Source organism: Lithobates pipiens, unplaced genomic scaffold (assembly GCF_037356315.1).
Source record: "Lithobates pipiens isolate NorthernLeopardFrog02 unplaced genomic scaffold, aLitPip1_a1.2 Scaffold_8, whole genome shotgun sequence".
In the NCBI taxonomy this organism is placed as follows: domain Eukaryota; kingdom Metazoa; phylum Chordata; class Amphibia; order Anura; family Ranidae; genus Lithobates; species Lithobates pipiens.
In genome coordinates this window covers 632036459-632049401 of record NW_027507903.1, presented here as the reverse complement: position 1 = coordinate 632049401, position 12943 = coordinate 632036459, and the positions used below count along the sequence as shown (strand labels likewise).

General features: G+C 47.7%; 1 protein-coding gene across 1 annotated transcript; it reads right to left on the bottom strand.

Annotated features, from left to right (window-relative positions):
• Positions 1-6206: 6206 nt before the first annotated feature.
• LOC143964091 (uncharacterized) lies at positions 6207-8939 on the bottom strand. Its single transcript, XM_077473799.1, has 2 exons — positions 7131-8939; positions 6207-6851 (listed from the first exon to the last, which is right to left on the bottom strand). The coding sequence occupies exons 1-2, from the start codon at positions 7590-7592 to the stop codon at positions 6327-6329; spliced, it is 987 nt and encodes a 328-aa protein (XP_077329925.1). The 5' UTR covers positions 7593-8939; the 3' UTR covers positions 6207-6326.
• Positions 8940-12943: the final 4004 nt, after the last annotated feature.

The following is a 12943-nucleotide window of genomic DNA, read 5'->3' as shown; positions in this document are numbered from 1 at the left end:
GTCTATGTGGCGGATTTGCCACAAGATCACTTTTATCGGCAGTGGGAGACGGGCCCCTGGCCCCCCCGCAGAGGCGAATGGATCCTTTTTTTAATGCTGGGCATGGAGACCATTGCAGGGCGGAAGAGACGTCAAAACGTCACTTCCACCCAAAGCTCTTAAAGTGGTTGTAAACCCTTACAAACCACTTTGACCTACAGGTAAGCCTAGATTAAGACTTACCTGTAGGTCCAAGAAATATCTCCTAAACCTATACGGTTTAGGAGATATTTGCCAAAAGACAGGCACCGCCGTCTACGGAGCATGAGAGCGGCGTGCAGGCGCACTGAGCGCGCCACTGTTAACGCCGATATGCCACGAGTGGCAGCTCCTGTGCGCATGCGTGGGAGTGACATCATTGTGGCTCCGTCGAATGACAGCGCCGGAGCAATGAGACTCACCAAGAAGATGGAGGCTCCATACACAAGGGGACAGCGGTGACATCGCTGGCTCCTGTGTCAGGTAAGTGACACATAATGGGCTACTATGCGATGCATAGTAGTCCATTATGCTTTACCTTTGCAGGGAATCAAAGAGGAAGTAAACCCATCAGGGTTTACTTCCTCTTTAAAGGGACATTTTTTATTTTATTTTTTTTAAATTACAACATTTTTTATTTTTCTTGCATTTTAATGTAAATATGAGATGTGAGGTCTTTTTGCCTCCAGATCTCGTATTTAAGAGGTCCTGTCATGCTTTTTTTCTATTACAAGGGATGTTTACATTCCTTGTAATAGGAATAAAAGTGACACTTTTTTTTTTTTTTTTAAAGAACAGTGTAAAAATAAAAAATAAAAGGTAAAATAAATAAGAAAAAAAATAAAATTTAACGCGCCCCGTCTCTCCGCGCTCACGTACAGAAGCGAACGCATACTTGAGTAGCGCCTGTATATGAAAACGTTTGTGTTCAAACCACACATGTGAGGCGCAATTGGTAGAGCGAGAGAAATAATTCTAGCCCTAGACCTTCTCTGTCACTCAAAACATGCAACCTGTAGAATTTTTTAAACGTCGCCTATGGAGATTTTTAAGGGTAAACGTTTGTCGCCATTCCACGAGCGGGCGCAATTGTGAAGCACGACATGTTGGGTATCAATTTACTCGGCGGAAAATGATCTTTCACAACATAAAAAAAATGGGCTAACTTTACTCTTGTCTTATTTTTTAATTCAAAAAAGTGTATTTTTCCCCTAAAAAAGTGCGCTTGTAAGACCGCTGCACAAATACAGTGTGACAGAAAGTATTGCAATGAGCACCATTTTATTCTCTAGGGTGTCAGAAAGAAAATGTATAATGTTTGGGGGTTCTAAGTAATTTTCTAGTAAAAAAAATGTTTTTAACTTGTAGACAACAAATCTCAAAAAGAGGCCCAGTCCTTAAAGCGGAGGTCCACCCTAAAATGGACCTTCCGCTCATCGGAATCCTCCCCCCCTCCGGCGCCACAATTGGCACCTTTCAGGGGGGTGGAACCACCTTCTGCAGAAAGAATACTCTAAGGTAAGGGGGGTGGGTTACTAATATGAGGAGGAAACCCTTTAGATCAGTGCCCCTTACATTATCATATTCACTCCCCCCTTACATCAGTGACCCCCGACTGGCCTGGCGGTGCTTTCACTGACCTCCTCTCAGGTGCACTGTGCAGGGCTCAGTCAGTCGGCTCCAGCTTGGAGGTTTTAACCTATAGTCTCCTATCCACAGTCCACACAAGTCTGACTTCCCCCATGACCCCCATCCCGGCGGTGCTCCCACTTTTGACTCCTTTCCAGACTCCCTCAGAGACTGCAGACATGCTACAGGAGATGGACAGAGACTGCAGACTTGATGCAAGAGCTCAATGCAGCCTCACCAGTGCCCATCAAATTCAGCCTCACTGTGCCCACCAAATGCAGCCTCACTGTGCCCACCAAATGCAGCCTCACTGTGCCCACCAAATGCAGCCTCACTGTGCCCTTCAAATTTGGGCGGCACAGTGGTGTAGTGGGTAGCACGCTCACCTAGCAGTAAGAAGGGTCAGTGGTTCAAATCCCAACCATGACTATACCTGCCTGGAGTTTGCATGTTCTCCCTGTGCCTGCGTGGGTTTCCGCCAGGTACTCCGGTTTCCTCCCACAAACCAAAGACATGGAGGTAGATTAACTGGCTTCTGTCCAAAATTGGCCCTAGTGTATGAATGGGGACCTTGGATTGTGGGCTCCTTGAGGGTAGGGACCAATGTGAGTGTGTAATATACAGGGATAGGGACAATTGTAGACACTCAGGTTGAACTGGATGGACTGGTGTCTTTATTCAACCTTACTAACTATGAAACTATGAAATGCAGCCTCACTGTGTCCATCAAATGCAGCCTCACTGTGTCTATCAAATGCAGCTTTACTGTGCCGTGAATGCAGTCTCACTGTGCACATCATTGCAGCCCCTCCTGTGCCCCATGTCCCAGTCTGCAGTCCCTGTCTGTGGGAAGGTGTGTTGTTGATGCTCGGTACAGTACCTTGCATGCAAGCAGGATATCCATGATGGCCAGCAGCAGGCAGGGTCTGTTCTCGTTTTGGATGGGGACGGTGCTCCTTCCAGAGGATCTGTCTGCTGTGAGATGGAGTGGTCCCTGGCCACCTGCACCTTCAGCCGTCCTCATTTTCTGGCCCCAGTCAGCCTGCCCTCTAGTCCTGGGGAAGTGGAGAGCACTGAGTGGGAGTTGGAGAGAAGGGGGAGCAAAGAGTACTGGTGGGGTTGGAGAACACATGGGTGGGGGCAAAGAGTGAGGGGGAGTGGAGATCACAGGGGTGGGGAGCGGAGAGCGCTTGGGGGGAACTTGAGAGCACTGGGGGGGCCAACAAGAACAGGGGTAGAGAGCACGGTAGGCTGAGAGCACTGGGGGGCTAAGAGTGTGGGGTGGTGAAGAGCACTGGGGGGGGCACAAAGAGCAGGGGTGAGTGGAGAGCAATGGGGGGGAGCTTGAGAGCACCAGTGGGGGCCAGAAAGAACAGGGGTGGAAAGCACGGGGGACTGGAGAGCACTATGGGGGCTGGAGAGCACATGGGTGGGCGCAAAATGCAGGGGGAGAGGAGAGTACAGGGGTGGGGAGTGGAGGGTGCTAAGGGGGAGCCAAAAAGAACAGGGGTGGAGAGCACGGAGGGTAGAGAGCACTGGGGGGGGGGGCTGGAGAGCACCAGGGGGACAGATAGAACAGGGGTGGGGAGTAAGGAGGGCTGGAGAGCACTGGGGTGGGGGCTAGAGAGTGATGGGGAGAGCTGAAGAGCACTGGGGGGGAAAGAACAGGGGGGAGCATTGGGGGGAGGGGAGAGCACTGAGGGGAGAGCACTGGAGGGGAAAGAACAGGGGGAGAGAGGAGAGCACTGGGGGAGAGCACTGGGGGGAGTGAAGGGCACGGGGGGGGGAGCACTGGGGAGAGAGGAGAGCACTGGGGGAGAGCACTGGGGGGAGTGAAGGGCACGGGGGGGGGGAGAGCACTGGGGGGAACAGGGGCGGAGAGCACTGGGGGGGAAAGCACTGGGATGGTGGCTAGAGAAGGATGGGGAGAGCTGGAGAGCAGCAAGAACAGGGGAGGAGAAAACTGGGGGGGGGGGGCAGGAGAGTGTGGTGGTGGTGGAGGAGAGCACTGGGGGGGGGCAGGAGAGTGTGGTGGTGATGGAGACCACTGGGGGGGGCAGGAGAGTGTGGCGGTGGAGAAGAGCACTGGGGGGAGGCAGGAGAGTGTGGTGGTGGAGGAGAGCACTGGAGGGGGGCAGGAGAGTGCGGTGGTGGAGGAGAGCACTGGGGGGGTCAGGAGAGTGCGGTGGTGGAGGAGAGCACTGGGGGGGCAGGAGAGTGCGGTGGTGGAGGAGAGCACTGGGGGGGCAGGAGAGTGCGGTGGTGGAAGAGAAGAGCACTGGGGGGGCAGGAGAGTGCAACGGTGGCGGAGAGCACTGGGGGGGCAGGAGAGTGCGGTGGTGGAAGAGAAGAGCACTGGGGGGGGGGGCAGGAGAGTGCGGTGGTGGAAGAGAGCGGGGGGGGCAGGAGAGTGTGGTGGTGGAGGAAAGCACGGGGGGCAGGAGAGTGCGGTGGTGGAGGAGAAGAGCACTGGGGGGGGGCAGGAGAGTGCGGTGGTGGAGGAGAGCACTGGGGGGGCAGGAGAGTGCAGTGGTGAAAGAGAGCAGGGGGGGGGTCAGGAGAGTGTGGTGGTGGAGGAGAGCACGGGGGTCAGGAGAGTGCGGGGGTGGAAGAGAAGAGCACTGGGGGGGGGGGGGCAAGAGAGTGCGGTGGTGGAAGAGAAGAGCACTGGGGGGGGGGGCAGGAGAGTGCGGTGGTGGAAGAGAGCGGGGGGGGCAGGAGAGTGTGGTGGTGGAGGAAAGCACGGGGGGCAGGAGAGTGCGGTGGTGGAGGAGAAGAGCACTGGGGGGGGGGCAGGAGAGTGTGGTGGTGGAGGAGAGCACTGGGGGGGGGGGGGCAGGAGAGTGCAGTCGTGGAAGAGAGCAGGGGGGGGGGTCAGGAGAGTGTGGTGGTGGAGGAGAGCACGGGGGGGCAGGAGAGTGCGGTGGTGGAGGAGAGCACTGGGGGGGGGGCAGGAGAGTGCAGTGGTGGAAGAGAGCAGGGGGGGGGTCAGGAGAGTGTGGTGGTGGAGGAGAAGAGCACTGGGGGGGGGGCAGGAGAGTGCGGTGGTGGAGGAGAGCACTGGGGGGGGGGGGGGGGGGGCAGGAGAGTGCAGTGGTGGAAGAGAGCAGGGGGGGGGTCAGGAGAGTGTGGTGGTGGAGGAGAGCACGGGGGGGCAGGAGAGTGCGGTGGTGGAGGAGAGCACTGCAGCCCCCCCCCCTCGAACCTCCTATCCAGGCACTGTAGCACAGGATGGGCATCTACTCCTGTGTATCACAGCGCTGGATGGCTGTGTTCGGCGGCCGCTCTATAACACAGTTCCGCCCCCCCCAGACCGGCTCATGTGATAGGCGGAGCGTTGATTATCTCTACTATCACAATGGCCGGTCTGGGGGGGGGGCGGGACTGTGTAATGCCCCGTACACACGAGCGGACTTTTCGACATCCAAACTCCGACGGACTGAGTCCGGTGGACTATCCGCTCGTGTGTGGGCTGCAACGGACTTTAGCTTCGCAAAAGTCTGACGGACTTTAGAAATGAAGCATGCTTCAAATTTTCCCGACGGAACTCCGCCGGACCCAGGTCCGATGTAGAAGTCCGCTCGTCTGTATGCTGTTCCGACAGTCCTAAAACGACGCATGCTCTGAAGCAAGTACGAGACGGAAGTGCTCGGTCTTGTAAAACTCCAGTTCGTATTGGAAGTAGCACATTCGTCATGCTGCAAATTCTGTGCTCGTTTAAATGTATAGCGCATCTTCTTTATAATGCTAGAAGAACGAAGCCTTTTGATTTATAATGCTAGAAGAACGAAGTTGCTTTGCTGCTCATATTCACTCACAGAGTTCTCACCAAACACATTTCTGTTTTATTTCTCCTCATCTCATGAATGATCTTGTTTTTATTTTAAAGCCCCATCTGAATTATTTTTTTTTTTTTTTTATTTTTACTAATTTTTTTTACTCCATATTTTTGGTACAATTCTTTACCATGTTTTTCTTGTGATCTCCATATTTAATTATTCTGTCAATTAAAACCCCCCCAAAAAAAAAAAGTTGTTAACTTGACCGAATAATTAAATATGGAGATCACAAGAATAAAAATGTTCATGATTTCACCCAAAAATATTGATCAAAAAATTACTCAAAAAAAAAATAAAAAAAAATGAAAAAATGTTGGTGACTAATTTTTGGCCTACATATTTTTGGTACAATTCTTGACCATTTATTTTTTATTGTGATCTCCATATTTAATTGTTCCGTCAAGTTAAAACCAAAAACTTTATTTTTTTTTTTTTTTTTTTCATTACCACAATAACCTTTTTATTTTTATTCTGGTGACAAGTTACCACAATAACATTTTTATTTTGTTTATAACCTCAAGGAGGTTAGTGTCCCTTGTTAATTTCACATTGTCTTTTATAGAAAGGTATTTGACCAAAAAACACATAGGCAATTATATTTTCAAACAAAAATATCCATTTATTCTGGTTCTACAAACAAAAAAATGAAGGCAACACTGGAGAAAATTGTGACATTTCTGTAGCCTTTTGGCCCCAGGGCAAACGTGAAACTCTGTGGACAAGAAAATTCAAATTTTACAAAATCAAATATGGTCCCAGAATCCCAGACATCAAGAGCAGCATCAGATGGTATATATGTCCCCAGGCTGTGGTTGGTCGGACCAGAGTGAAGCCAGGTCATCACCTTCTTCTCTTCGCTCCACCCTTCACTGCACCCTTCCCTGCAGACTTCCCTGTAGCCTTCCTGGGAGGCTGTGTCTCCGGTGGTGGACTCGTGGCAGGAGGAGGAGGAGGAGGAGGAACAGGAGGAACTTGCTCCACAATAGTACTGTTGGCCGATAAATCTCCACTGAGCCCCTTCTGTAAGGACAGGAAAATCAGCCTTTCGCAGTGGAGACGTTGGCCCATCTCTAGTTGCTGGAGCCGGCTGGCAATGTAGCAGCCGTAGGCCTCTTCTGCGTCAGGGGGGCTGTTTAAAACATTAGTCGCCTCTCTAATGAGTCGCAGGGATTCCTCCTGTGCCTGTGTATTTTTTTTGGCCCTTTTGGATGGAAGACGGAGGGGAGGCACTTGAGAAGTCGTCATCCTTCTACTAGGCCCGGCCACCTCCTGCCTGACAGAGGGCATGGACTCCTCCTGGCTGAGAGTGGGCATAGCCTCCTCCTGCCTGCCACTTTCCTCACCTTCCTCCTGGCTGAGCTCCTCCTGTGTATAAAAAAGGGACATTGTTTTAGTTTTTTGTTCATCAATCCTAAACATTTTTCAGCTCCTGACTTCAAAATTCTGTTAATACATATAAAAGAGTATCATTATGACACCACTATTTCTTGTTTCTGCTGGTGACAAACATTTGTGGCCACTACTGTAAATTGATATGTCCAAATTTTAACTATTTTTTAACATCAATAATAGCGTACAAATTCGAATAACATCTAGTTAACATCATTAATATTCTGAATCTCACTATTTTTGATAAAAAAATACCTGGCTCCAGCTGGGTGCATCCGCTTCCTCCAGGATGGAAGGCTCATCAGCCTCTGCTGAGGTGGAGGGAATGCTGCAGGGAAGGGTGGAGGGAAGGGTGGAGGGAAGAGTAGAAAGCGACTCCCTGGGTTTATATCGGTCGTCCAGGAACCGTAGCTTTTCAAAGTACCACAGCCTGGGAACATACACATCACCTGGTGCTGCTCCTGATGTTTTGGATTGTTGTATTTTCCTCTTTTCCTTTCGGAACATATTTTGCAATATTTGAATTTTCTTATCCACAAAGTCCACGTCTGCCTCTGGGATCCAAGGCTGCACAAATGTCACAAATCTCTCCAGTGTTGCCCTCCTTACTTGTTTATTAAAATAATCCTTGTTCTTGGTATGCCACAGATTAGACATTTCTTTATACTTGTCTATAAAGAGACTTAAAAATTCTGGATCCCTGAATTTTTTATTCATTTTTCTGCAAGACAATACACAAGCCAAAAAACATAATGTTAGCTCAGACTCTCCTAATCTTAGCCCAAGATAGACTCCAGGATCTGCCACTTATTTGGGGAAATGGTTTAAACTTACCTTCGTTTTTCTTGCTCCCAACTTCTGTTCCTATTTTCGCAAACGAACATACGACATGTGATTTTTGTCGTTATATACAGTGCGTCCGCGTAGAACTACGCCTGCGTTGCCCGCCCCTGACGTTCTTTTAGTCAAGTTCATGGTTTCCCGCCCCTTTCTGCGCACTTAACGTCCGTACGACATGTGCATTTTGTCGTAAGACCCAGTGCGTCCGCGTAGAACTACGCCTGCGTTGCCCGCCCCTGACGTTCTTTTAGTCAAGTTCATGGTTTCCCGCCCTTTCTGCGCACTTATTAACGTACGTACGACGTGTGATTTTGGCGTAAGACCCAGTGCGTCCGCGTAGAACTACGCCTGCGTTGCCCGCCCCTGACGTTCTTTTAGTCAAGTTCATGGTTTCCCGCCCTTTCTGCGCACTTATTAACGTACGTACGACGTGTGATTTTGGCGTAAGACCCAGTGCGTCCGCGTAGAACTACGCCTGCGTTGCCCGCCCCTGACGTTCTTTTAGTCAAGTTCATGGTTTCCCGCCCTTTCTGCGCACTTATTAACGTACGTACGACGTGTGATTTTGGCGTAAGACCCAGTGCGTCCGCGTAGAACTACGCCTGCGTTGCCCGCCCATGACGTTCTTTTACAAGAATATTTCCCGCCCCCTTTTCTCAACGGTGCGCAGTAGGAGAAACATGGCGGAAACACAACAGGTGCTTCATATGAACGACTCCAGTAGTCAGGAATCCCCGGAGCCACAAACGTCCCGATCCGGAAAGAGGAGATTTAAGGCCTCAAATATGGCATTTCAAGAAATGGTGGAGATGGTGGGAATCTTGCGAAGTAGGGATTATGATGGCAAGCATGGACCATACACCCATCCGAACTTGCGCAAGGCCAGAATCATGGCCAAAGTAGTAAAGACCCTGCATAAACGTTTTGGGGTACGACGGTCAAAAGACCAATTGAGGAAACGGTGGTCCGACCTGAAATTGAGGGAGCCGGATCAATACAGAAGGATCAAGAAAGTTCTGAAAAAAAGTAAGTACTTGTCGTGTGTTCCTATTTTATGATTATTGCATACAGATCCATATGCTTTACCTTTGTACAATGTAAAAAATTGCTGCTTTCATGTTGGTTACAGTAAAGAATCGTATCGTTTGAACAAACCCTCGTAAATTGTTCGTGGCAAACCTCGTTTATGATACAGGGTTTGAACAGCATTTTTTGGGTGTGTAATTTTTAGGACACAACAAATGATTAGGACATTGTGGTTTAGATGTGTTTCAAAATACAATGACTAGAAAAGAACATTCAGTGTAATTGAAGGAGAGGACACTTGGCAGCTGGGTAAAAACACATCTGCACTCATGAGCAAAGGTGTGGGACACCAGAGAACATTTATTAGGGTAAACCACACGCCACACGGGGTTCCCTGGTATACTTGGGGGGGGTTGGGCATGTGTGAACCTTGGCACAAAAACCTACTTATTAGCTTTTTTGGCAAAGTGAATTGATTTCTCATGTCTTCACATTTTGCATCTCTTCATAAACCGACAATTGTACAACACTTCTAATCAAGGTTTCATCTTCCTAGTTCTGGCCTTAAATATCTGTGTGCTAAAGTATACCTTTTTGTTTGTTAATTTCTCATAGGGGAGAAAAGCCTCACAAAGCAGGATCCCAGGGACCGCCACCCTTGCCAGCAGGAATGTGAGGTTAGCCCCATCCCCCCCGTGGATGTGCATGTGGAGGAAGGAGAGGTGGAAGAAGGAGAGGAGATGGGCACCCCACCAGGTGAGTGTCTGACACCACAGCTTCAGGTAATCGATGTATACCTGCATATTTCCAAACACATGTTTTTACATCTATTTTAGGTGATGTTGTGGTTGTGGAAAGCGACACATTTCCAAGCACCAGTGCCCCCCCCCGAGGATGTCGAGGAAGGAGAGGTTGAGGAAGGAGAGGTGGAGGAAGTAGGGGAGCTGGGCACCCCACCAGGTGAGTGTCTGACACCCCAGCTTGTTGAAATCCATGTATGACTGCCTAATTTTTGACCCAATTTTTCACATCTATTGTAGGTGATGTTCTGTTTGTGGAAAGGGCCCCATTTTCCAGTGACAGCGCACAAAGGCTGATTGGCCAGATAATGGGCTGGAATGGGGAACTAGATGACATGCGAACTAGCCTGGATCTCATGAAGACTCAGATTGACAATATGCAGCTGGAAATGAAGAACATGATCGATATTTTGGGGAGAATATAATCCGTTTCTCCAGAATATCGATCATGTTCTTCATTTCCCTTGTTTTAAAGCAAAGATTGTTTTACTTCACCAATTTTTACGATTGTGGCTGATTGTTGTTTTATACATTTTTCATATTTTTACTAAAAAAATAAAAACCACCAAAAAAATAAAAAAAATATTTAAAAAATTGAAAAAAAAGGAAACCAAAAAATGTTTGGCAAATAAAGTTAAATAAACCCCCCAAAAATTTTACATCACTAAATATTCAATGGCACATGTGAATGTGGCCAAATTAAAATTTTGAAGAATCAAGAATGTGTGGCGTATTCTTTCAATGCTTAATACCAGTTTGGGAAAAGGGATTTTGTGTATACAGTGACAATGGGCCTTATTGAATTTAATGAAAATACACTTGGCACTACAAGTACACTAGGATAACATAGGAGACAGCACAAACCAAAAGCAAGCAAGAAAACACATTTCAGATTTGAGGTTATTTTATTATTTTCCTCTTTTTTAAAATTAAATATTGGGGGGCATTGCAATGGCCCCCCTACCATTAAAATAAGTGACATATCTCTCACGCACTTCCCGTGCACTTTGGGGGGCCAAGCCAGTACGGCCAGTATCCAGGCCTGTCATAGATTCTGGCCCAACTCCAGCCTCCGGCATTATTCCTGAGAAATATGTCGTTGAATTTTTGTGCAAAAAGTTGTGCAAAATGCAGCACGTAAGGATGACATGGTTCAGTTTGTATTCCGCTAGGTTGATATCCGTCAGAAATACACGGAACCGGCTGGCCATTATGCCAAAAGCATTTTCCACCACTCTTCTTGCTCTGGCCAGCCGGTAGTTGTAAACCCTCCTCTCCGGGGTGAGGGCTCTTTGGGGGAATGGCCGCATTATGTGGTTGTGCAGAGCAAAAGCCTCATCCGCAATGAATACAAAGGGTAGTTCCTCCACATTCTCCGAATCAGGTGGCAAGCCCAGGCCACCTGTCTGTAGACGGCGGTAGAACTCCGTCTCGGCGAAGACTCCTCCATCCGACATGCGGCCATTCTTCCCCACGTCCACATAGAGAAATTCATACTGTGCCGACACCACCGCCATTAACACAATACTGTGAAACCCCTTGTAATTAAAAAAGTATGACCCCGAATGGGGTGGTGGCACAATGTGGACGTGCTTCCCATCTATGGCACCACCGCAGTTAGGAAAGTCCCACCGGGTGGCAAAATGGGATGCCACAGTCTGCCATTCCTGTGGCGATGAAGGAAACTGGGGAGGCAAAAAGCAGAAAACAAACAAAATAAGTACTTTGGCACATTAAACATTGTACATTACAACACAAACTTTAGTTCACGCTTCTGCCTAGTCACATGACACCGATCGTCTGCTCCCTGTCATTGGGAGCAGTGATCAGGGTCATGTCACTGCTAGCCCATCCCCCAGACAGTTAAGAAAAACACTCACCCAGAACACACTTTAAACCATTCCTTGGCCCCCTTGTGCTTAATAAAACACCTTCACTGCATGTGACATTTTGACAGTAATCAAGACAATTTTTGACAGCATTGATCACTGTATTAATGACAATGGTCACAAAAATGTATGGAAATTGGCCAATGTGTCCGCCATAATGTGGCAGTCACCAGAAAAAAAAAAAAAAAACAAAAAAAAAAAAAACGTTATCAACGCCATTACTATTTTCAAAAATGGCAACATTTTAAAAATGCCAGCAAAATAGACCATATTTACTAAACGATAGAACTTGAAAAAAAAAAAAAAAAGAAAAACTTAAATTGAGTTTCATTTTAACACATTTTTGTGTACTAAAAGACTACGTATCAGCATCAAATGAGGTCCCCAAAAATCATGGTGAGATATTTTTGTGACTATCTTTCTTTAGAGCGAAAAGAGAGAAAAAAAAGCATATTTAGAAAAATGCATTTTGTGTTTGTTGGTGGTTAATCACCAAAACTAAAAAAGCAGAGGTGATCAAAGACAACCAAATACAAAATCGCTTTGTGCTAATAAAATGAAGATAATTTACTAGGAGGAGCCATGTTACAAGGACGCACAATTGTCAATTCAAACAACGCACTGCCAAATCACCCAAAAAAGTGATGAAGGTCAGGAAGGGGGGAAAATCATTCCAGGGTTGAAGTGTGTTAAAAATACAATATATAATTCAACATTAATTTAAGGACACACAGACTCGTTGGAATTATATTAAGTGTGTGTGGGGGGGATCCAGTTAAAGGACACACAGACCATTTGGGATACTATTAAATTAAGGGGGGGGGGGGGGGTTCAGTTAAGGGGACACAGACCATTTGGAATAAGCTTTAAAATGTTTGGTTTTAGGATAAAGCAATAGAATGGAGCTGACAAAAGACATTTTAAGTGACTAGACTAGGTGGATATGGGCCTACCATAGCATGTTGGTGAGGTTTAATGAAGGCAAATATGCATGAAAAAGAAAAAAGGAGCATTAAAAGATTGCAGCATGCATGAGGACAAAGGGGACATTCACAGCATATTGCAATCATGGTAATTAGAGATTGAGGAAAGAAATACAAGGCATTAGCAAACATTAAAGACAATAAAATGTGATGTTAACTGCGAAATCTTACCTTAATATAGTCCTCCTGCAGGACCTGTATAATGGCAGAACAGGTCTCTGGGATAATGATCCCCAGAGCCTGGGGGGAGATGCCTGTCGAGAACTTCAAGTCCTGAAGGCTTCTCCCTGTCGCCAAGTAGCGCAACGTGGCGACGAGCCTCTGCTCCGGAGTGATGGCTTGCCGCATGCAGGTATCCTGCCTGCTGATATAAGGGGTCAGCAAAGCCAGCAGACGGTGAAAAACGGGGTCCGTCATCCTGAGATAATTCCTGAAATCATCAGGATTATTCTCCCGGATCTCACGAAGCAAAGGCATGTGCGAGAACTGGTCACGCTGGAGCAACCAATTCTTCGTCCATGAACTCCTCA